Raw genomic sequence first — 24,156 nt, 5'->3', positions numbered from 1 at the left:
GACAATTAAATATCTATCCTTCACTATAGCACCAAAACATGAATACAAGCAAGGCATGGCCTGAAGCCCATTTACACCTTTAAAGTCTTGCGCCTGAGCCCCAGTTCCCTGGCAGGTAATGCAAAGGCCCTGCCTGAGCAGCTGCTAACAGGAAAGTATTTTAATTGTGGATTGGCCTTGCCTCTACCTTTGTCACCTCAGAGCTCAGCTGAAGACTGCTCTCATTGCAGGTGGCTTATGCTACCAAAAAAAAAAGGAAAGGGAATGAGCTCCACAGGTCTCCAGTAAAGCACACTCTCTAAGTCAGGACAGTTGCTCCCTGCTCCAGGGGCTGAATGCTGGGATTCAGCTGTCTCAGCTGTGGCAGGGGGCCCATCCTCCCACTCCTTCAAGAGCTCATTCCTGCCCCCCACCCTGCTTCCCATACAGTGAAGCTGCACTTAAGAGGGAGACAGTTTGGCTTCTCAGTTCCCCCGTGCCAGAAATTATCTATCCATCTCGCACACTTTCTGAAGAGTGGCCAATAGCTTGTATTTAATGCACTTAAAGCAAACCCAAGAAGCCACATGCTGAAGTACTTAGCCTGTTAGCCTGAAGTATACTTACAAGACACAAGTTTTGTCTTCAGAGGATGCGTGACTGTTTTGGAAAGAGGAGCTGAAATGGGTGTGCCATAGTACCTCAGGTTGCAGAAACAGCCTTGAATAGTATTTCAGAGCCTACTCAAGCTTTAGCCAGGCAGCAGACCTAGACGTGACACCCAGTAGATTAACAAATAGCTTTCAAAACTTGTTTTATTTTCATGCATTTACTGACATGGGCAGAATCCACATACGACTTGCAGAAGTAAGGCACAATTCCTCATCATCTCTCAGAAGTAGGTCAGAGGATCATCTATGGTTTTGCCAGTCTCAAAACTGACAAGGCTGGGACCTTGGTTCTCCTGAGGAAGGCTCTGAAACACTTTTAAGTGGACATAGACGGCATCAGAAACTTGGACCTAGAAACCAAAACAGCGGGAAAGTGAGGATCATGGGTTCAAAGCAGGTTCAAACAAAAGGATGCTCTTCACATACTTGGAAGAATATTTTTGCTCAGGAGCTTAATTTTGGGTGTATCTCCATTTTTACTTCCAATAGCTCTTAACCCAAGTCTGGATAGTAACTGGTGGCAGAAACTGTCTACATCTGAAGAGAACTGTAATATAAACCTTCATACTCATGTGAACGGAAAATGAGTAGGACTGCTTGGGTGTGGAAGCACCAGAAGGCACAACAGGAGAAGGGTTTTGATGGCATCCTATTTAGGTCATCAAGATCCCAGCACATCAGCTTACAGCTTCTTGGGACACTTAGAGTAGGAGACGACAGATAATCAGTAAATCTTAATGACTCAGGGGTGAGGCAAGATGCAGAGACAGTGTCAGTTCCTAGAAGGTACAGAAAGATCTATCCAAAACTGGCACATGGTCCTAAGAAGCAATGACAACCTGAAAGCCAGGATCTCTTGTCTTCAGGCTTACTGCAAACACATCAGTGCCTGAACAGACAACTTGACACATCCTGGTGCTTGTGGGAGGGAGTGCGGGAGTGTAAATTTTTTTAGAATTTAATTTCATTCACTCTAACTCTCCATCAGATCCTCAGGCTGACTTCAAATTCATCACAATAAACACAACTGGAGGACACAGAGGCAACAGGAAGCTACTTCGCCTTGAAAGGAAACAGAAGTGCAGAGTTGTGACTAGTTTAAATAATTTGATCTGATAAGGCAATCTGCAGTCTTTGAGTGAGATGTTCCTAAGAAAGTTACCATTCACATCCGAAGAAGCACAGTGCATGTTTTATACGTTTTTATATTCCTGTTCTACAGTAGTGGCAAACAGAGGACTTTTATAAGCATCTGAAGATAGTCCCTATTACTCATATCAGATCGTTTTCTACTACATTTGGTTCTCTTTCTTGCTATAAGCCACTATGCAAGTCACCTGTATTGTTTAACTCCAAAGCACTCCCTCCCTATAATATATACAAACCTTAATAAAGTAGTTTATCCCAGCAACCACCTGAGTCTTATATACTATGGCTTTAAAGATTCCATATGTCCTGTTTTCTCTGCTTTCAAATTGTGGCTTCACCTGTAAAAAGAAAGGGAAAAATGGTTGGCAGGTTCATATTTAGGCTTTTCTTTCACATCTACCACTCCAGTTTTCATCCTTTCAAACACACACCCTTAATGAAATAAACCCAGAACCCCCAAAATAATTCAATTTACACCAAGACCTCCAGCCCTCTTTCCTAGCATTGCCTCCAGCATTCTTTAAAATCCTGTTAGAATTAGACTTTCTAGTTGATTTCCCCCTGCCCTGAAAGCTGCCCAGCTAAACTGTCTCCTGCTCAGTATAGGGAAACTGCTACCTGCTGCCCTTTCAATTCTTTGTCAAAGGAGCTAGGTACCAAGCCATGCTCCCTAGCAGGGTACACCCCATGTCAACCACATTGTTACAAAGCAGTGCAAGACAGCCCCCCTCACCTGGAACACCTGCACCCATGCCAGTCAGCTTGGGAGGCTGCAGACCCCTGTTGTGTTTCACAGCCTCAGAACTGCACTCTATCTGTTTAATGGGGTTTTTTTAAGGACTTGCAATGAACAGGGTTATTTCAGAGTATCGAGACAACTACCTGATCAAGTAGTTCCTGAAAGTTATTCTAGTGCTGGTGGAAGCCCTGCAGCTAAAGCTGTAATTTAAATTAAATACGCCTTTCAACATCTAGAACCATGTAACATACAAACAACTGTAATAGTTAAAATGGTCCAGGACTAAACTATGTACTTCCACCTCCAAAACTGGAAGTGCAACCTTTAAATTGTGAGCCAGAAATCAACCCCAGACCTGCATAAACATAATCAGTCCTTCACTATGTAGTAGCTGCAGGTAATGTAGTTCCATAAGAAACAACACTCTGTGCTGACACCATTCACACTCACAGCTCAGGTAGAATGTGTTTATGCACAGTACCCAGTTTAAGCCCTACGGATCTTAAAATATGCTCAGTTCAGATATCTACAGACTTGTCACATACATATTTAAAAAAAAGATTTTAAAAAGGTGTAACAGTTTTTCCTGAAACACAAAATGTAGGGCAATTTTTAAGTTCAGCAGCAATTACAGTGGTACTGTTCTCTCAGAGATGAAATATTTGTATAATTACTACACTGAAAGGGCAGGAGAGTAGTGGGGGAGACAGCTGTGAGCAGCAATGGAAGTCTGGCCAGGTGTCTGAGGCATCATGATTTATGTACCAGTGTAATAGTGTTTTACTATAGTCATTTGCATCTGATGACATGAATTCCCTACACAAAGGCAACTGCAGCAAATGTAACTCAAAAACTTATTTCTGTCATCTAGAAAGCATAAACTATCTTTTGCAGGCTGGGTAACAGCCTCTCCTCTGCACATGATGCCCATGCGGATGGCCTGATGCAGGGCAGAGGCATTCCAGAAGTCGGGCAGAGGAGCGCAGTGTCATGCAGCAGCCTGCCTACGCAGCCCCAGGAGGGGCCAGCAGCATGTCAGCACTTCTCACCAGCTGCCTGTTTTGCAGAAATGCACAGAACTATTTGGCTTTCTCAGCACATCCACCTACACCTGGCTACCACTCCCAGGGCACTCCTTCCTAGCAGGCAAGTCCCGGAAAGCACCCTAGTAACATCCAGATCAACCATTTCCAGACTGTCAGAAATTATCCAAAGCCTTTGTCATATTCAGGTTCCTCATAATCTCTTACTCTGCTCTTCTGAGCAGCTTCCATGGGCCTCCTATCCCCAGGAACCGACAGCTATACTTTCAACTCAGGAGCTGGTAACTCTAGCAAACCAGGGAAACTTCAATTTCCAACCCTCTTCCAGCTGGATGGGTTTGAGGGCTCTTAGAATGCTTCTGAGTGGCAACTTCTGGTACATATTATTCCTCTCTCAGAACAAAACAAAACAAAGCCAGTTTTCTCCAGTTCTACATCTCTCCCAACCTCTGACCACTACGTCCCTCATTTGCTATTTATGGACAGAGCCTTCAGTAAAATCAGGCAGGCAGACAGACAGCTCCTTAATCCTCAGACGGAAAAGTATAACATTCCTAAGCTCTTATCTAACAGTTCCTTAAACCCAAAACATTCCTCACTTTTAGGCAACAGCTGTAAAACGAGGAGGCTGAATAAATAACATTCCCCATCTCACTAAGGAAGACTACAGACAAGGCACAGGTGTAAGTAAATAATTATGTTGTCCCAAGAGCAGATAGACCTTGGACATCCCAAGGTCTGCAGATGCTCTTCACAACTTCACTCAAATCATATTAATCGCTCCTCTGCTTAGCAGAGCATAAAATCCCATAGAATTGCATCACTAAAGGGTGACACTGTTATCTGGCTGGAAGCAGAGCAGGATTGCCCCAACATAAGGTTTGCCTCCACAAGAATATTCTCCTTAGAGAACTATACCAAAGCCTCTGCAGTGGAGTTTGAGATTTTTCAAAGGAAAAGGACCAGGGAGTTCTCTCTCCCACACTCAGCACAAGAAAAAAAATTCACCTTTCAGAAAATGAAGAATGATTTGTTTTCATTTTCCTGAAGTTACTGAGAATGGAAGAATACCAAAATTAAGATCAGTCCTCTTTGGGAATCAAACAGAAAACCTGTACATCCACATTTCAGATTCCGTATTTGCCCTGTACTTCATGAGCATTAGCACAGCCTGAAATGAATGTTCACATTTTTAAGTGCGTGTTCGCTCACTGACAGTTAAGCACTGTGGTTTCATCTCTGATACATGCTGCAATAGGGTAGGATCTTTTGATCACCCATAACACAGCCTAGCATTAAAAACATAGCTTGGTATCTGGCACGCTACACTGTCCTAGCAGTGTTCAAAGGATGCCCTTAAGGTATTTCACAGACTCATTAGTCCAATTTCACAGCCCCCAACTGGCAGGAGACATTGCCCTCCTTGTCTTACACATGAGGAAATAAGAATTGCAAATACACAAAGGTGCCACAAGTCCTTGCCTAGGGTCTCCCCTCCATAGGTAAAAGGGAATTTCTGATCTCTGCAAGTGCTGCTCCTTCAACTACTTGTGCCAGCATAGGACAAACAGTGATACTGCTCCTGAGCTATTCAATCGGTGTCCCCCAAACAATTTTAGATAATCCTTTTCTCTTTCTGTTCTGCAGTAAATTATCTCCCCTCTAAAAACCTGTTATCACCACCCCTCAACACATACTCCAGCCCTTCCCCATGTACGCATGCCCAACTCTGGTAACCCCAGCTGACTGTGACTGACCAATAAAGCCCTAAAATGGAAGAAAGCTCAGAGGAGCTGTGCAAGGGCGATGCGCCTACGACACTCGGAAAATAATGCTGGGTGTGACTGACCACAGCATTTGCAAAGAAGCTGACTTTATCTCAACACAAAGGGGACCAGAGGGTGTTTGTTCTAGATAAACAGCTATGTCAGTTGAGTGGATCAACTGGTGGTGTAACTGTCTATGCTCATTAAAAGAATGTGAACAGACCAGAATGGGGGGAGTGAATATGTGGCTCTGCCCAACACCGAGTATAAAAACTAAACAATGAACAAAACAATTCTGAAGAGAACAGCGGGCTTGAGCTGGCTTCAACCCACGTACTCCCTCCTGGCAACTGAGGACACCCAGCGTCGTGACAGTAAGCATATTATAGAGCCCAGTAATGGAGATCACATTGGTATTGTGATTGAACTGTGTATCGCAATTGCCACATTTTGTTAAGAGTAACTTACATCTGTATTGTGTTACCAGTATATTTGTATCACTCTGCTAAATCAGAAACCTCATGTAACATCAAATACCTTCGAGTAAGTAAATTGGATATTAAACATTATACCCTCCACGTGTGGAATATCTAAAAGAACCTGGTCAGAGTACTGGACTCTGGCATCAGCCTACACAGCCTGTTTACAGGTATCTCCTGGTGGCTCTGCCCCTCCGCACGCACAGCCCAGCTCACCTTAGTCTGGTTTCATCATTGCCTGGTCTTAGCCTGCAAGCTCGCAGGAGATGTGGAATGGTGCCAGTGCAAACTCTGTCCTCTATGGCACAGCAAAGGAGGGAGCTGGGAGCCCTGCACACACAGGAGTGTGCAGCAGCATTGCCCAATATGTTCAGCCCCACTACTTCCTATTTTTGTTTCCTCAAAGAGGACCTAAATTATGCTTTGTGCAGTTGCCAAAGGGGGAAGAGCTCATCTTTCAGAGCTGGGAGGGTGAAGGGGATTGGGAGGGAGGGTGGGTGGGAACACGAGATGAGAGACACAAAAGGAGCTTTCCCATGCCACATTGTTCCCCTCCCACCCCTCAGGATGCACTTTATACTCTTCTAAGAGTTGCTGCACCGCAGGGCGTTAGGGGATCTGCAGAGGTGTTGTTCACACAGCTGCTTCCAGGACAGGACCACTGCCTATAACCAACCACCATGGCTACTGGACTCACCTTGCTTGCCTTGTGCCAGGCTCACCTTGCCCCACTGGCTCACCAGCAGCCCCTGCATCACAGCTGTGACTCTAGAAAACACTAGATGCCAGCAGAGAACATGCAGTTTATCCATAGCCTTGTCCTGTATTTATCTTTTTTTAGTGCATACTACCTCATGGTTTGTCCTATCCATGTCCTTCAGTGAGGAATTAATTCTACCACGTACAATCTTCTCCCTTCAAACACATGACCTTTAATTTCAAACAAGCAACCTCAGTGCTGGCATAGTAGAGCTGGTCTTTGAACTACACGCAAACATTAACTGAAGGTACCCAGTACTATGCCTGGCTATGGACAGGGATGAGACAGAGAAGTGGTTTGTCTCGGTCTTACCGGTACACCGCCTATGCAGAATGCTGAGAAAATATTTACTGGCAATCAAGGAAATTCCCATTTTCAGCACTAGCTTCTTCAGTTCAAACACTGGTTCGGTATCACCACTTTGTCTCCCAGCCTTTGCACATGCCTCAAGACTCAGGCCTTTGCACACAGAGACTTCATCTTCAGATAGGTTGCAACTCACCTCGTTAACAATATGCTGGACTTCTGGAGTAGCAGGCTTGGCCTCAGATAAGCCCCCAGGCATCATAGTGGCACGTAACTTCTCTGAAATGATGAGTGGTTCTGAAGAGAGAAGTTCACCACAGTCTGAGCAGAGTCACCAGGCATCTCATATATATACATATACATGTGTCATGGAGTCATATGACTTGTAACATATGGAGCCTACCATTACTGAGCTGGAGAAGGAGAGAAATGGGGAAAATGGGGAAAAAGCAATGTAAAGCACTGGTAATATTAATAGTAAATGTAAAAAGCACTTTAAAATCTTAAGTGTATATAGTCTCCACATCAATAAGAAAAGCAAACAACAGCCTCCAGCCACCCACATCTTAAGATAGTTGGTTTGGGCTGAAACTAGAACCTCTCGCCTCTCCACCCATGTGCAGATGACTAGTCTGTGCACTTAGGAAATGGATTGAAGTCACACCCAGTATTTCCCAACACCATTCAAGATCAGAAGAAAGCATGCAGTAATTTCCTTGGTGCAGGTCCCGTTCAACTTGAAATTGTATTGTCTCAATATCCTTCCAAGTGGGAAACAGAAGCAGACTGCATTTTACTTTCAGTGACTTTACTTCCCTCTGCCTGACCAGAAAGGAGCCAAGGTAAACACCAGAACCAGAAGGGGAAAAAATTAAATCCTAGGTTCAGGTAAGTACTGCAAATAAGTTATTTCTGCTTCTTTCCTAACAAACTTATGGTTGCATTCAGGCAATCATAATAACAACTGAATATGCAGTACCGTTTACATTTTCATTGGAACTCTAGTGCCAATTTCCTGGAAGACAAAGTATGATTCCTCTCACTACAGTAGTTGTGTGTGCACAATAGCTGTTCTAATTTCAAGATACTTATATTTCACACACTGCTGAAATAGGTAATGTGCAGAATATATAGTCAGAAGTATTCATTCTGCAGTTACAGTCACAGACACATGACATAGTCATATTAATGACTATATATGAATGTACAAACCTCAAAACACATGCAGCCCACTGAGGAAAGGCTAGCAACTGTTAGCAGCCCTACCTGGTAATGGAGAGCTAACACTTCAAGATTACAGAAAAACTACTTCCCTTCGGTATTCCTGCCATCCCACTCTCCAGCAAATGGGAAGAATGTTGTTCCAGAGCTAGGACCAGAGAAGTAGCAACAGACCAGACAATTTTTAGTCCCTAGGGGTGGGTACATGAGAAGGGGTGAAATGAGAATATGTGCTGCACACAGGCAATGGGCATTTCTGATGGAATCAGCATTAGGGAATTCGCTAGAAACAAGCCTGTTCACGGCCACAGAAATGGTGACTGTGTAGCACAGACTTATCAGTGCCCTAACCAGCCTACTGACCCTCCTCACAAATGATGAGTGATGCAACAGACTGCAAACAAGTACTTCATATCTAACTTTAAGGCCTGTTCTTGGGACAAAGGACCTGAGATTGAGGAACTGGGGCTGTAAAGGGCCCTAAACTCAACAGTATATAGATCAAGGTAAGAGCATGTTACCGATAAGAATGTTGCAGAATTTCCCAAACTTGAGCAGCAGTGTTATGGGAGTGGATGAAAGGCATCTGAGGAAAAACAGTTGCCCTGAGGCAACATCTTTCTGAACAAAGAGAAGAATGTTCCCAGTTCTTGGGAATTATGGGAATGGGAGGTGTTAAAACTGTAAGTCTGCCATTTTCTCCAAATTCACCACTCCAGATGAGGAGTTCCTCACAGCCCAATTCGTGGAGTTAATGACAATTCAAGCTGATGACCTCAAACTCCTTCTTTGTACAAGACCCTGCTGATTCACTCAAATGCTGATCATCTTCCACCACGTTGCCACCATGTATCTTATTCACACAGCAGGACAGATGAGCTAACTAACTGGAAGAGCCAGCTCACCTTACTGAGGCCAGAAGCCATGGAATGCATCCAACAACCACGCAGCACCAGTGCTAAACCAGGTCATTTTACAAACTTCTCCACTCACCAGGATGCAGATCTCACTAACTCCCTTGGGAAGGGATGTTGATAAGATCCCCAAGGCAGCACTACCCCTCTGGAGAACCCCTGATTCTGATTAGTAAAAAATACACTGAGCACAAAGACTACGAGGGTTAATTTATAATCTTGGTAAAACTCTAGGTGTGAAACTAAAGATGTTAATGTTGTGTGGAAATCATTCACTGGACTCCATATTTCTGGGTTTGCTGGTTTTTGACTTCAAAGCATAAGAACTTTCTTTTTTTCCCTCCCAGAATGCACAGAGTTGCGCAGAAGGGAAGGAAACTCAACACTAATTGTCAGCAAGCTGACACTAAAGTTTACAAAGACAAGTCAGTCTGTTTTCTTTCCATGGGAGTGCTAATGGGCGTGATCCCAAAATCCAGTGATATTTCTAAGATTGGGATGCAGTACTCATCCTGCACACATAGTTCATGAAGTCACTTTGAAATGCTGATGTGTCACAGACCTGCTATCTAAGATGATCAGTGGCAACGGACTATCCTAGGCAACCCTCCTCTACACCTCTCTCTATTAAGCTTTGGATGTAATGAAACAGCATTTGGAACATTGCCTTGAAAAGAACAGCCGTGCCCATTGCATCTCTTGCAGAACATCAAGCAGCTAGTGAATGTCTCTACTTTAGTATTGGAGACATGTTTGATATTACATACCATTCCAGCCTACGCTCACCATTTGCACAGATGGCAATTTCTCTTCATCTAAATGTACTGCTGTTAACTTGGAGAATCTGTGCTGGGAGAACAGCGCTAGTATTCTTTATAGTTTTAAAGCTGAGTAACATCTTGCACTATGTACTATTCCAATAATGAAGAAACAAATCTTTACAGCAGGCCACTCTCTGGTCCTGTATAAGCAATTTTAAGAAGTAGAAGCTATAGTCAATAAAAACACCAGTACAGTAACAAAACAAAGCAAAGCAAACAAACAAAAAACCCCAAACCCCAGGGTTATGTATTTATGAGTTATTTTTAAACCAGAAATTAAGCCACCTCTGTAGAAATGATTGTGAAAGTTAAGTCAGTAGGTCAGTCTTCTGGTTTTGCAGTGACAAGACACGTAATTGTGACTGGATGAAATGACACATGGTCTGCACCAAATCTGAAGAGCTGCCAAAGGAAAGCAGCCCTCCATCTACCAATTGAGGATCTACTTGTCATTGTCACAGTAACAACAGCCTTGACTTTCAACACGCTGGTCTGCAAAGAAGGTTTCCCCTCCTGCTACCCACCCTGATTTCTGACATTGTACATCAACTAGGATTAATAGAAACTTGAACTTCAGCAGCACAAAGTTATCATATCCCTGCCTATGCTGAGCCTACGGTACCAGTAAAGAGCCTCTTCCCCTCAGCCTGCTTCAAGACAACCAAGTTCTATCCTTAAAAAATTTCTGTGAAGAGATTACCTATTTCATCAGTCTTGAGTACCTACAGGCTGCAGAAGACAACAGCAATGAGTGTCAGAAAAAAACACCTCTTTCTACTTCACAGAAGGAAGTAAGAAGCACATGCTTCAGAGGGCTTTCCAAGGAACCAGGATCTGCCCATCTATACTCACCATCTCCAAGCAATGGGAAAGCCCTAGTAGAGGGGGAAGCCACCTGCAGGAGATCTAGACTCTGGGCAAGGGCATCAGTTGTGCCTTTTGTTCAAGTGCCTTTACTTGCAGAAATAAAGTTAGAACCAGGAAAAGGATGAAATCCCGGTATTTGTGGGGTCCATTATTTGATTCACATATGACATCAAGCAGCCCAGTAATTTTGTGACTACCTTGATGGTGAAGTTGAAGCAGGATTCAATCGCAGACTAGGCATGATCCTAGAATGGACAGGTGTCACTGGACACAGAGTTTTTACCTGCCTTTGTTTAGTATGGCTCACAGCTCATACCAACACCATTTACACACGATCACAAAACATCCCACTTCACAGGCAGATCTTAAGTACTCAAAAATTAGCAAAAATTTAGCTCTTTCCCTGTGACCCAAAGCACGGCATGCAATTCCAGTTACTCACCTTAATGTTCCACTAAGTTCAACAGCAAGATTCAAACAGCCTCTGATCCATGTGATTTGCCATGTACTGTAAGAGATAACCCTCTGTGCTCAGAGCAAACTAAATCGAGTAATTCAACTTCTTAGTGCAACCTTCTGCATACAAGCTGCAAACACCTGAAGAAGGGATGTTTGGGACTTAGAAGTCTTCTTATGGTGTCAGAAGTTTTTCATATACAGGTTTGTATAGATGTACTTGTTTGGCCTTATATTCAAATGAAAAATAGTGCTATCTTGGGGTTGGGGTTTTTTTTTACATAGTTTTCTCATAACAAACGCTAAGCTGGGCTACTGCAAAAAAAAAATCTGCATATGTATCACATCCATTTCACAGGTCATTTTTCACAGCACCTGCTTAAGTGAGGAAGTTTTCCCACAACAGCTGAGCAAACATCTGGATGGATAGAGGAGGACAGTGATTAATTCTCATTACAATCTCTAGTTTCTACAGAAATACAATACAAGCTTAGATTTCAGAAGTATTGATGCCAACTCTATACACGCTGGCAGAAGTTTCTATCATACAACTGGCTTAAAAGGAGAATTTGTCCCCACAGTTGTAGATCCAAGCCCTGGAGAGAACAAATATTTTAGACACCTATATTAGAGGTCAGTATTAGAGCACCGGCTTTGAAATCAAAACTAACTGTTCTCAACATCTGATTAGTGGACCATCTCCTGTGGAAATTAGGTTACTGGCATTTCAGCCCACAGTTCTGAGCAGTATTTGATTTCCACTTCAAGATAAACAATTATAAGAATTTAACAGTTGAAGAACAAACATGTTTTCTGCTTTCAGAGTTGCAGAAAAACAATGAGAATACTTCAAGAGTGAGACGAGCGCTCCAACTGGAGTAAAGTTCTGCTTAGAACAGTTGCAGTACCTTGGGAAAAAAGGAAAAAAAATGAAGTTTGAACACTAGGATTTACATCCTCAAAGACTTAAAATATATTTCTGCCTCATTCTCAAAAAAAAGTGAGACTAAATGACTCTGCTGCCTAAAAATAAAGGCCACCAAGTAGTTCGAGTCTCTACTGGACAAACAACTATAAAACAGATGATGCTGCACAGATTTTTGCCAGCTTTCAGCAACACAGGTACATTCCTCCATTTACTTCCCACCCCCCATATATGCACAGCTTTTAAGGATGTGAGAGTATGTGGTCATTTCAATGCTGTAACTGAAAGTGTTCGCAAGATGGGGCCTGTATTTTTAAGGCTCTGTTCAAGTTTAATGGTTCTTAAAGACTGATCACTAAGTAATAAAAACAGCTGGCAACCAAGCAGACATTGTCATTTGACTGTCAGCCAATTAGAGTTAGTAAAAAATAAAGGTATAATTACAGCAATTCTGCTTTCTTCATACTTCTCCGCTTTTAAATGCTGTTACTGCAGGGGCATTGCATTTAGAGCTTTCTAAATACAACACTATAGCCAGAATCAACAGGATCAGGTATGCAAAGCTATTTTCTCAGTTCAAATGCAATTCACCTATAGAATTCATTTCAAAGGTTCAGAAGGAGGGACAAAATAGGGTCACTGGATAGTTAACTGTCTCATTCCTGAATGACATATATCTTCATCTCCAACCCAAAGTGGTTTTAATTGACACTACGTTCCCTATTTAAAGAAAAAATCCAGAATTTGGTAACACAGACCAAAGGACAGTATGCAACAGATGCTGCCTGTCCGCATTGCGGGAACAATGGCAAACCTGTATCCATGTGCAACTCTGAACCAATGCTGCTAGTGTTGAGTAGTTCAGAACAATGCTGGTAGCTTCTTACTTTCAGGGATGCTGAACCTACACTTGCTGATCATCCTGCAATTTTTATTTCCTTTCAGATTTTAGTAGATTACTCGCACAAACACACCATGTTCCCTGATAGTTTGGCAAGCACCAGTTCAGGGAGAGCCCTGTCCTCCCTCTCAGAGCTGGTTTTTACTGTTTCTTCCCCTCTAGGACTGCTAAAGCTGTAGAAGTTCAAGAAAGATGCCAGTTTCGCATTCCATTTGAAAATTATTTTAATACTATAAAACTCATTTGTTCACGTATTTTGTACAAAAGATGCGTTGTTTTCTCTTAATTACAGGAGAATCATTTCAACCTTGAGATTTCAGCTAAGTAGGTCCAAAACGAAACAAGACTGGGTTCTACTGGTTCTGGAGGCTTCCAATACAGCTCACCCAAGGTCTCTTTCCAGTTTGCCTCTCATGGTTATGGACCACCTTGATGGAAAATACTCCACATCATTGACTCTTCGGAGGCTTGTAGTGAATTCGGCAACGCTCATTAAATACCTGAGACACCAAAACAGAAGAGCAAAGGCGAATCAGCCCTCATCCAGCCCTCATCCAGAACTTCAGAGCTAGTTCAGACAACTATCTCTTCATGTAGCACCCATCTCAAGCTGCCCAGCCTGCTGTACCAATAAATGGTACATACCAAGGCATCTGTCTCCATTCACATTTTCTCCTGGCTTTAATGAATCCAAGGTTTGCAGCCTGATGCTGGGGGACTGCACAGCACTAAAAGTGTTCTCCCTTGGATAAGGCAGACTTATAATCCTGGTAGTCTGTTATCCTCAAAGATGATGATGCCTTTTTTTTTTTAAAGAAAGAGGGGAAATTATCAGTGGAAGGCTTCTGACCAGCTGTGTTCTGTTAAGTTCAATCTGGAATTCAAATGTGGACATTGTATACTTCTCTTTCCTGAGCAAATGCATTTTACATTGTTGTGACAGCTAAAAAGAGGTGCAAGGGCTCTTGGAAGCCACGTTCACACTTTTAGTTATCTGACTGCAGGTGCTGATGCTGCCAGCCCTCCTATTGCAAAGGGCACACTGCTCTCGCCTCACTCACCTCTGGCACCTTCTCTGTGTAAAATTTAGCACACAGAACTAGAGACTGAAGATCATGTTCATTTAGCTTGAACTGCAGGCCTTGTCAAGCAGACTGCTTACCCTAAGGAAGGCCAATAAATGTGATGACTATTTAAAATAAGGCAGTCTGAATCAAAAGCACAACACATCGGCTCACACCAAAGTTACAGGTGCTCTTTACAAGCAAGTTAGTTAGTTATGGTCTTGGCTCCAAACTTTGTCCAGCACATGTCCTGTAAAGCGACACGAGCACCATCTAGCACCAAGTTGAGGCACTGGCGGTTATTAGTTCCCCCACCAGCACTCCTGCAAGAGCACGTTTTGCCAAGCTGTCCAGAGACTTTTCAGATCCAAATGCCTGTGATCTTCAGGATGTCAAGTTCTGTGAACTCTCCCATTGGCTTCACATGCAAAGTAAGTGATCTTGGAATTTTGGGGAAGTTATGCATCACATTTATATAAATACATTATTTTAAACAATATCTTCCTAGAATCTTCTACTTCTACAGCTGATCTCCTTATTCAGAGCGCAGAACCTATGGCAACTTCAGCAAAAGTGAAGTTTGCAGCATGCATTACTTTTACAATTGATTCTTAACAATTTTTGAGTCATTTTCAACTTATTTTCAGATGTAATTTACTTTAAGAAACAGACATATATTAGAAACTGCTTCATATTGCAGAAAATAGAACTTGTGATACAATTTCTTTCACATGCACACAGACAGCCTGTCCCACTACATTACCACATGCAATGGACACCTCTGGAAGAGTTAAAGAGTACATAAACGTCTGAAATCAGATTAGTTATAGAAGGAAACTGCAGAAATTAAGAGCCACAAAGGGTTCCAAATTCAGAAGCATTTTAATACTAAGCAAATTACACCAGTTTTGTCCTTTCTCTGACAAAGACATTTTAAGGGCATATGTCTTAAAGGGTACTGGAAATACACTCTAAAACACTGTAAGGGTCTCTTGCATCAAACACCACATCAAAAAAATTGCAGCTTCCAGCTTGCTATCATGCAAACTTTTAAAGCATCTTTAACAGTAACTCTGCAGCCTATGGAAGGCAGATCAATACTGCAATCTTACTAACACTGCCTCCTATTTTTAGGATCATTGACCCAGAGATCTCAGTGTGTTACTCAGGCCAGCTAACTCCATTGGTCTACCTGTGAAGTGCTATTCTCATTTTTCAGACAGGAAAAACAGTGCTTGAGGTAACTTAACATTCATGTTACTACGCAGAAGTTTGATTTTGCTGTCTTTTACATATTAATGCAAAACACTCCAACGATCAACTCCAGTGTGGAGGTGCTGTACAGAGGCTAATGCAAGTGTCTTGTTTTGGAAGTCAATTCCTTGCTTGGTATCAGCCAAACAAAATTCCGCCGCATGCATTTCTATAAAGCAGCGTCTTTCTGTATGCCACTATTGCTACAGCTACCCAGAGCAAGTGTTTGAAAATAACTGTTTCCTAATCAGATTATTCCAATCAGTTTTCAGCTGGTTAGGGTTAATGTAAATACATACGTGTAGTTTCCAACTCAAAGTCTGCAACGGTAAAAAAAAGAGTGGAGGTCCTCACCTGCACACCAGTAACCACTTCCACATAACAAATTGCATTTGGTCCACAACTATGATTGGGTCTAATTCCTTCAGTGAGGTATTTTTACAGGCAGCTAAACGAGACAGTTATGCCTATATTCAGATGGAGACAATAGCAGAGCTGGAGATAAAACCCAGAAACACTTTTCTCTTCAAGCCCTACTTTAAACGCTAGCAGGCTAAGATATCTCTGCACCACGCATACCTCACAATTTATAAATGAAACGTTCGCCATCTTCAGGAAAATTGGACATTTCTGTCACTAGCAAAAGCTTAATGCAGCTACAGGAAACCACTGGCATCAGTGCTAACTTTGGTGCCAACTCTGGGCTTCAGAATGGAGATAGGGTGGGGCAGGTCTTCCCCCCACCCCTTTTAAATAAAACTGACAGCAGTGTTGCCATAAAACGTTTGTCACTGGTGGCCTGCAGCATGTTGTTAAGGCTGCAGTGTCGCTTAAGTCATATCTGAGCTGGCTTTAAATTAATTAAGCTTAAGGGCATGATTAGCTTTTTCAGACAGTACAGAGGCAGTATGGACAGCAAAGCATACCTGGAAAAACCTGTAGATGCTCATCTAATCAGCCTGCATTGAGCTGTATTGTGGTGACTAGACCTCCAAGAATACACAAGCCGTATTGCATTTATGCTGATGCAATCTAGAGGACTAAAATCCTGAAGCAGAGATTAAAAAGGGAGCTGCAGCTGGTACCAGGTATTTGCAAAAATCCTTTTCGCATTTAGAGAGGGAAAGAGGTTCTCTATACAGTATTGAAAGCTCTGAAAAGCTACAACAAGTGAGAAAAGGATGCTAGACGTAAAATGCTGCAGTGACAGAATACAGCCACCTCAGAATTTAAGCTCAGTGTTCAGATCACTTTATAACAAGACAGTGTCTGGGGCCACCAATCCAGAGGGTGATCTACCCACTCTATTGACGCAGGAGAGCGACGGCAAGCCTGCCCTTTGCACCAGGGGAGCATCAGTCCAGGCCCACAGAAGCTCCATCAAGAAAAGGTTCAGCTTCTACAGCCCCACCCTCCTCTGGCCTCTGCTTGCTCAGAAGCATGATCAGTACCAAACACAACCAAATTTGAAAGACTCATCCCTGTGACATTGTTAGAGGCCCAGCAAAGCTTTTCAGACAGGCCACCACAGAAAAGTCTACAGAGTCCTTAGCCACTGGGCAAGGCAGAGAAAGGGATCTATGCAGGGAGTAGTCCACAGTCCTTCCTCCCCCCTAAATCAGATGGTTTTCTTTCCTTTGCAGTGCAGCTGAAAAGCTTTGATTTCTGCATCCAGAACTGGGAAAATGACTGATCTGAAACATTTCCCTCAGCACTGCCCTCACGTATTTCTAATTAACCTGCCTCATAAGGCACCGGTCCCACACCTCCACTGCAGGACTGTCTGTTGGGACAGAACATCATCACTATTTTAAATGACTGAGTACCTTCCAGCTTCTGTCGTTTACCACTTCTTCAACATTCAGCTCCGACTGCATCAATTTCAACTGCAGAGAGTAACAGATAAAGAGGTTATTGTCAAACAGGCCTCCCTGCAGCCTTCAGTATTTGCTACCATTGCACCTTTCTACATCACAACCCCAGTACCAGGTGCACATCCCTCCGATGGTGCAAACTGAAGGGCACGATCCGTAATCTTCCTGAAAGTCTGGCCCTTCCATTCAGCCAAAACTTGGGGCAGACTGAAGTCTGCAGGGGCACGGTGAAGGCAGACTCGCAATGCAAGCCTGGCAGAAGTAGCTCCTGATTACTAATGCTCCGTTCTTAAATATTGCCCATCAAGATTTGCTAGCAATTAACTGATTAACGTTAATGGCTTTGCAGACAAAAATAACTACGCCTAATTCAAGCACTTGTCATGGAGAATGCCAGTGCTGGGGTTACCTCTGCAGCCTTGAGTTGTCATTCTTCCACACATACATTATTAGAGTCACATAGGGAGCTGGCAGCAAAGATAGGACTGAACACACAGGTCTCAGATTCTGGATTTAGAATTAAGATCATAAAGAGATCCCCTCCGCTTCCTTTGCTGTCTACTCTGTGCACTGACCAAAAAAAAGGTCTACAAGAACAGATCACATATGTTCATGCTATCTGAACCAGTTAATACGTTACGTGATCACAGTAGGACAAATCAGGTTTACACGGATGCAAAAGCTCCGGCAAGAACTACCACAATACACAGTTCTTGAGCACTCACTCGACCCATGAGAAGTGTAAGAATCTCTTTGTTTCACACCTATTAGAAACTCCAAGGGGCACGTGTGACAGTTGTGTTCAGGAGACCTGTGGTAATTTGACCCTGCCATGAGGCCCTGAAGCAACAGTAGGAGATATAAGAACCATCTGCCATTTTCCCCTACGTTTAGGATGTATTTTTGTGGAGTCTTTAACACAACAGACTAAGGATCAGAGTTTATCCATCTTAAATACATAGTTCCAATTGGAGAGCTGGTGAACAGGTGCAAGCTAAGACAGCAATCCCACCAAAAACCTTCCAAGTAAGATGTCCAGACACACACAGCTAATACAGTTGTTGGATTAACTTTCACCTACTCAACAGGACCCCAAACGGTTTGAAATAACAATCCAGCATCAACAGAGTGACTAGATGACCAGGATTAGTCTCTATAAAATAACCACTCAGAAGACCTTTAGCAGTTCAAAGAAACGTTTTTCCTGCTGGAGGATGTAAATAGGTTCACAATCATCTGGACTGTCAAATTAATTGCCATTGACACCAAGGCTAAGCAAAACTACTACTTTAGCCTTTTCCTTAGAGTTGCAGACCTGAACAGCAAGAAAGTGTTAACCAACATGACTATACAAGGGGGTTTTTTTGTTGTTTTTAAAAAATACTCTGACATTTTAAGAAGCCTTACTAATTCGATTGATAAAGCTAATAATCATTATGCTGTATGTTTTGTGCTCACCAAGCTCACAAAGCTCAACAGTGTTTTGTGCTCACCATGTGCCCACCAAGCCCCTTTCCATCATTTACCAGCAGTCCTGGCTAAGTGGGGAGGTCCCAGTTGACTGGAGATTAGCAAATGTGACACCCATCTTCAAGAAGGGCCAGAAGGAGGACGTGGGGAACTACAGGCCTGTCAGCCTGACCTCGGTACCGGGGAAGCTGATGGAGCAGATCATCCTGAGTGCCATCACACAGCACGTGGAGGATAACCAAGGGATCAAGCCCAGCCAGCATGGGTTCAGGAAAGGCAGGTCCTGCTTGACCAACCTGATCTCCTTCTACGACAAGGTGACCCGCCTAGTGGATGAGGGAAAGGCTGTGGATGTTGTCTATTTAGACTTCAGTAAAGCCTTTGACACGGTTTCCCACAGCATTCTCCTGGAGAAACTGGCTGCTCATGGCTTTGATGGGTGTACTCTTTGCTGGGTAAAGAACTGGCTGGATGGCTGGGCCCAAAGAGTGGTGGTGAATGGAGTTTACTCCAGTTGGCGGCCGGTCACAAGCGGTGTTCCCCAGCGCTCTGTGTTGGGGCCAGTTCTGTTTAATATCTTTACCAATGATCTGGACGAAGGGATTGAGTGCACCCTCAGTAAGTTTGCAGATGACACCAAGTTGTGCGGGAGTGTTGATCTGCTTCAGGGTAGGAAGGCTCTACAGAGGGACCTGGACAGGCTGGATCGATGGGCCGAGGTCAATTGTATGGGGTTCAACAAGGCTAAGTGCAAGGTCCTGCACCTGCGCCACAGCAACCCCATGCAACGCTACAGGCTTGGAGAAGAGTGGCTGGAAAGCTGGCTGGCAGAGAAGGACCTGGGGGTGTTGGTTGACAGCCGCCTGAATATGAGCCAGCAGTGTGCCCAGGTGGCCAAGAAAGCCAATGGCATCCTGGCTTGTATCAAAAATAGCGTGGCCAGCAGGACTAGGGAAGTGATCGTGCCCCTGTACTCAGCACTGGTGAGGCCGCACCTCGAATACTGTGTTCAGTTTTGGGCCTCTCACTACAAGAGAGACATTGAGGTGCTGGAGTGTGTCCAGAGAAGGGCAACGAAGCTGGTGAAGGGTCTAGAGCAGAAGTCTTATGAGGAGCGGCTGAGGGAACTGGGGTTGTTTAGCCTGGAGAAAAGGAGGCTGAGGGAAGACCTTCTCGCTCTCTACAACTACCTGAAAGGAGGTTGTAGAGAGGTGAAATCGGTCTCTTCTCTCAGGTAACAAGTGATAGGACGAGAGGAAATGGCCTCAAGTTGCACCAGGGAGGTTTAGACTGGATATTAGGAAATTTTACTTCACTGAAAGGGTTATCAAGCGTTGGAACAGGCTGCCCAGGGAAGTGGTTGAGTCGCCATCCCTGGAAGTATTTAAAAGACGTTTGGATGAGGTGCTTAGGGACATGGTATAGTGGTGGTCTTGGTAGCGTTAGGTTAATGGTTGGACTCGATGATCTTAAAGGTCTTTTCCAACCTATACGATTCTGTGATTCTGTGATTTTGGATTTCCAGAATTTATTTGGTTGGATAGTTTATGACACTTCATTCAAGTAAACTAAGATGATAACAAATTAATACAATAATCAAATGATGTTTTAATGTAAATGGACTAAAAGAACTGGCTGCTAGACTGACACTACTCCAAGTTTTCTTACTCAGTGACCCAGAAGTCCTCCAATTTGTACCATTAGCAGGATGAGAGAAACACAAATAACAAGAGAAAACAGATCTGTATTGCAACCAGGTGAATATATATTTGAAATGCATAATCTTAAACATAGGATGTGTTCTCAAGACAGCTTATTTGAGTTCTAGAAAAAACACCAACCCTCACAGAGAACCAAAAAAAAAAAGCAGGGGGACAACACCTCATAAAGTACAAGTGCAAATTTGAGGTCACCTCATCAAAAGATTTCTGGGATGTTTCCAAATCATGGATTGCTTTTAGCATTTGAAATCACCTCCAATTATTAAACATTATCATTGTGATCATCCTAGTGAGTGATGGGTTTTGGGCTCAGTAAGTAAACAATTTAAAGAATTGGCTGTGCAAACAAAATTTGTAGAAAATACTAAGCTACCATTCTAGTTTTCCAAACTGGTATGGATTCTTGTTAGCAGTTCCGTAAGTGAGGCTTTAAGAATAAAACCACTCGCCTGCCACCTGGTTCTGCAAATCTGAGTTCACGACAGAGCACTTCTCTGAAAAGCACATGAACAAACAGTTTGCTCACTCAATGTCTGGGAAAAATCAGGTGCTTGAGTTCAAATCATCTCCTGAGGAAGCCCTTTAACTACAACTGCATCAGCATTCAACTGCTCTTTGAAACAGGGGTTACAACAGGCTCCTCTTGGAAGTACAGGGGCAAGTGGTTTTGAGGAAGTTCAGCACTGCAAAAGCAAAATTCAGGACCAATCTCTTCAAGTGTTACAGTACTGCAGCAGGGAAAGCTGTACCCAGGATATACGACCCTATATGTACCCAGGATATACGACACCATATATGTACCTGTGGTGGGATGTCTGGCTGTTATGAGAAGAACTCACCGTTACATTGGGAACTCAAAAGTGTGGTTAAGGCAGTCCTCAATAGAGGAAGGCTCACTAAACTGCTGAACACAACAGACACACCTAGCCAGTGTATGCAAAAAAACCAATAAGCAAGCAGTCTTATTTGATATGTGCTGCAAGCTTATGGTGTGGAAAAAAAATGTAAAGTGATCACGAGCCACACAGAGCAGGTCTGGAAGAGAAATCAATGGAACAGTTCACATCCCTGCTTATCTCCACTCCTAGAGCTACACATGCAGTATCCTTTCCCCTACAAAGGAGGCCCTGGAATGGGGGCAAGAGCTTCAGTGGGGTTCCCTTCTCCACTTCTGATACTCCATCTAGATCACCTCTGTTCATGCCTGGTGAAGTACACTTTCCATCCAGAGGCCACAAGGTTGAGAGGGCGCTTGCTCATTAAAATTCCTTATGCAAACCGAGAAGTCTCTCTCACACTATCACAAGATATTGAAAAAATTAATCCAAGAAATACTAAACAACAACAAAGTTGGTTAAGTGGAATTCAAGGTTGCCTGGCAGCTCCTTGTAGAGGACAGGAACTCCAATTAACACACCGAGTGAGAACGATGCTTCCCAGGGTGATGATGAAAAGGGACAGCTTTAAGGCTGCGTAACTGTGTGGCGCAAGAGACATACACAAAAGCCATATTTCATTATCTTCTGGTGTTTGCATCTTGGCACCCATACTTGCCGTTTGCAGGTATACTCGTTTTACAAGATCTCAAAAAGGCAAAATGAACCTTCAGGCATTTTGAGAGGACTAAGCAAGCTGCAGGTAAGTTGTACACTAAGTGGTGTTAGTGAAGCTTAGAGTCCACTGTGGGGAAGTATACGTTTTTCTACAGCATTTGTGCAATGGGATCTCAGAAAATGCTCCACTTGCAGGATAAAAGCAGCTCTGTCTTGTGGGCTAGGGGAAATGGTTCTCACAAACCCAGCCAACAAGAACCTTGGAAAAGACTGGCCGAGTCAGGACCCACTTCAGGTTCTCACCATCACACCGGTCTTTCCATTTGGGAAAGATACCCTCTTCTTCCTCTCTAAGTGATCTCTAAAAAGCACCACCACTCACCTTTGTCTGCTCTTTCCTGAGTTGCTTTAATAATGCTATGTCATCCTGGGCCTTTTCCCTCTCTTCTCTGAGAGTCTTCATTACACTGGAAGTCTGAGCGATGCAGTTTTTGATGACTCTCTCTCTGCTGGTGTGAGCATCCATCAGCTAAGTAGGGAGAGAAAGAAAGTCACAACAATTAGTTCAGCAGAGAATAAAAGCCTCTGAGTTACAAGTTTAAGAGAGACTTTCCGAAGTCAAGGTGCTGCTGTGCCTATAGAAATCCCTTTGACTCTATAATCCCCATGTTGGAAGCAACGCTGCTTTGAGCAGCAGCTACCAACTTGATCAAAAGTCAAAGATATACATGAGCAGGAGTCTTGCAAAGTAGTGCAAAAGTGTGCTAGCACCCGTTTTTAAAAGAAGCGGACTGGGCTAACGCCATCCACTGAAGCCTGAAGCACGCCTCGAAGAATCGGTATTGCAGACAAGTAAGTTCCACGCGTGGCTTTAAACTGAAGTAGCTGTTCTCTACGCAGCTAAACCACGCGTATGTAAGTCGATCGTGCCGGTTATGGATACATAAAGCACGATATATCAAGGCAGTGGTTTCCCTAGAAACTGAAGATGCTCTACTGGCCACTGCACCTAATAACACATCAGGGAGTGAGCTGAAAGTCAAAGGAGCGCACACTCACAGACTGGTACAGCTCTTTACACGTCTGGCCGGCATCAATTTTCCCCACAAAGGAAGCTGTTGGAATCGTAGTGTTTAATTCGTGGACGATTCTGTCATCAATCGTCCTCATCACCCTGAGCAACTCCTGTATTAAAAATAAAATAAAATAAAAATCTTTGCTTCTATCTCTGAGAAAAGCTTACTGCAAAAAATTTTGTAAATCTTTTAATAGAAAATTAATCAGATTGCTTACAAACAGCAAAAACCCCCACCAAACGAACAATTTCTGCACGCAGGAGTATGTGCTGCAAACCAACTAGTTTCCTTAGCAGCAAAGGCCAGAGGGAGGGAGAGAACTAGTCAGCGCTGAGTAACGAACATCCCCCCGAAGCCCGCTGGCCCTGCCCGCCCCAGCAGCCGGGCCCTACTCGCAGTGGTTCCCTGCGAGAGAGGCCGGAGAGCCGCTGTCCAAAGCCCCATCCCCTCCCGTTAACGTTTCCAGGCGGGAAACCAGGCACAACCTGCAGCAAAAGCGCAAACTTCGAATAAAAACCACCTTTTTTAGGGCAAGCTGTTTAAGAAACGCGGCAGGTTCCACGACCTCAGCCGACCTGGACGCTGCTCACACCGCCGAAGATATATGTGGTATTTCACGCTTCATTAAACAAGGTGAAGGTGTCCACGGAGCTCCCTCCGCCCACGGAGGCTCCCACGCCGCGGGCTCCCCCTCCCGGGAAGGAGGGGGGACCTCGGGAGGGGGATCCCCTGCCCCGCTCCCTCCCAGAGAGCACCGCGCTCCTGCCGCTGGAGGCGAGGGGAAGGCCGGACCCTGCCGCCGCCGCCGCCGCACCCCGACCGTTGCGGGGAGGGTCGACCCCGCCTCCCCCCCCCGGGGCGCACGCTCCCTCGGGGCCGCGCGGCGCTGCGAGGAGGCGGCGGGAGCGCGCCGGGCGCCGGCGCGGGGAGGCGGCGGGAGCGCCCCCTCCGCCCTCGGGCCACCCCCCGCCCCAAGCGGGTTACCTGGAACTCGGCGAAGTCCTCGCAGCTCGCCGCTCCGCTGGGCGCCGCCATACTGGAAAGGCCGAGGGCCGAGGCGGCGGCCAATCCAGCGGGGAGGCGGGATGACGCGCGGGGCGGGGCGGGGCGGGGCGGGGCGAGGCGGGCCCTGCCTGGGGGCGGCCCC

The 24,156-nt window shown here is 44.3% G+C and overlaps 2 protein-coding genes across 4 annotated transcripts; both read right to left on the bottom strand.

Annotated features, from left to right (window-relative positions):
- Positions 1 to 788: 788 nt before the first annotated feature.
- Positions 789 to 22,441, bottom strand: CSTA (cystatin A). 2 transcript variants are annotated; one of them, XM_072880711.1, is made up of 4 exons: positions 22,316 to 22,441; positions 7,089 to 7,189; positions 2,036 to 2,137; positions 789 to 1,000 (listed from the first exon to the last, which is right to left on the bottom strand). In XM_072880711.1, the coding sequence occupies exons 2-4, from the start codon at positions 7,152 to 7,154 to the stop codon at positions 872 to 874; spliced, it is 297 nt and encodes a 98-aa protein (XP_072736812.1). In that variant the 5' UTR covers positions 7,155 to 7,189; positions 22,316 to 22,441; the 3' UTR covers positions 789 to 871. The 2 variants fall into 2 exon arrangements, with proteins under 2 accessions (XP_072736812.1, XP_072736820.1); XM_072880719.1 differs by lacking the exon at positions 22,316 to 22,441 and adding an exon at positions 11,158 to 13,053.
- On the bottom strand, positions 13,249 to 24,152 carry MIX23 (mitochondrial matrix import factor 23). 2 transcript variants are annotated; one of them, XM_072880665.1, is made up of 5 exons: positions 23,994 to 24,151; positions 22,993 to 23,118; positions 22,316 to 22,462; positions 17,142 to 17,201; positions 13,257 to 13,497 (listed from the first exon to the last, which is right to left on the bottom strand). In XM_072880665.1, exons 1-5 carry the CDS (start codon positions 24,042 to 24,044, stop codon positions 13,447 to 13,449), a joined length of 435 nt encoding a protein of 144 aa, XP_072736766.1. In that variant the 5' UTR covers positions 24,045 to 24,151; the 3' UTR covers positions 13,257 to 13,446. The 2 variants fall into 2 exon arrangements, with proteins under 2 accessions (XP_072736769.1, XP_072736766.1); XM_072880668.1 differs by lacking the exon at positions 17,142 to 17,201 and having other exon boundaries at positions 13,249 to 13,497; positions 23,994 to 24,152.
- Between the last annotated feature and the right edge of the window lie 4 nt (positions 24,153 to 24,156).

The sequence above is a fragment of the Ciconia boyciana genome, chromosome 1 (assembly GCF_034638445.1).
Source record: "Ciconia boyciana chromosome 1, ASM3463844v1, whole genome shotgun sequence".
In the NCBI taxonomy this organism is placed as follows: domain Eukaryota; kingdom Metazoa; phylum Chordata; class Aves; order Ciconiiformes; family Ciconiidae; genus Ciconia; species Ciconia boyciana.
The sequence above is the reverse complement of the archived record's forward strand: the minus strand, read 5'-3'. Positions and strand labels throughout refer to the sequence as shown.

Bases quoted from the DNA above. Each gene is read 5' to 3' on its own strand.
- CSTA (XM_072880711.1), bottom strand. From the start codon at position 7,154: ATGATGCCTGGGGGCTTATCTGAGGCCAAGCCTGCTACTCCAGAAGTC. The intron at 2,138-7,088 runs GTGAGTTGCAAC...TTCTTTTTACAG, and splicing joins TCCAGCATATTGTTAACGAG to GTGAAGCCACAATTTGAAAG. The intron at 1,001-2,035 runs GTTTGTATATAT...TTTGGTTTCTAG, and splicing joins GGATAAACTACTTTATTAAG to GTCCAAGTTTCTGATGCCGT.
- MIX23 (XM_072880665.1), bottom strand. From the start codon at position 24,044: ATGGCGGCGCCCAGCGGAGCGGCGAGCTGCGAGGACTTCGCCGAGTTC. The intron at 23,119-23,993 runs GTAACCCGCTTG...TTTTTAATACAG, and splicing joins AGGACTTCGCCGAGTTCCAG to GAGTTGCTCAGGGTGATGAG. The intron at 13,498-17,141 runs GTACTCAGTCAT...TTGGTGTCTCAG, and splicing joins TAAACGACAGAAGCTGGAAG to GTATTTAATGAGCGTTGCCG.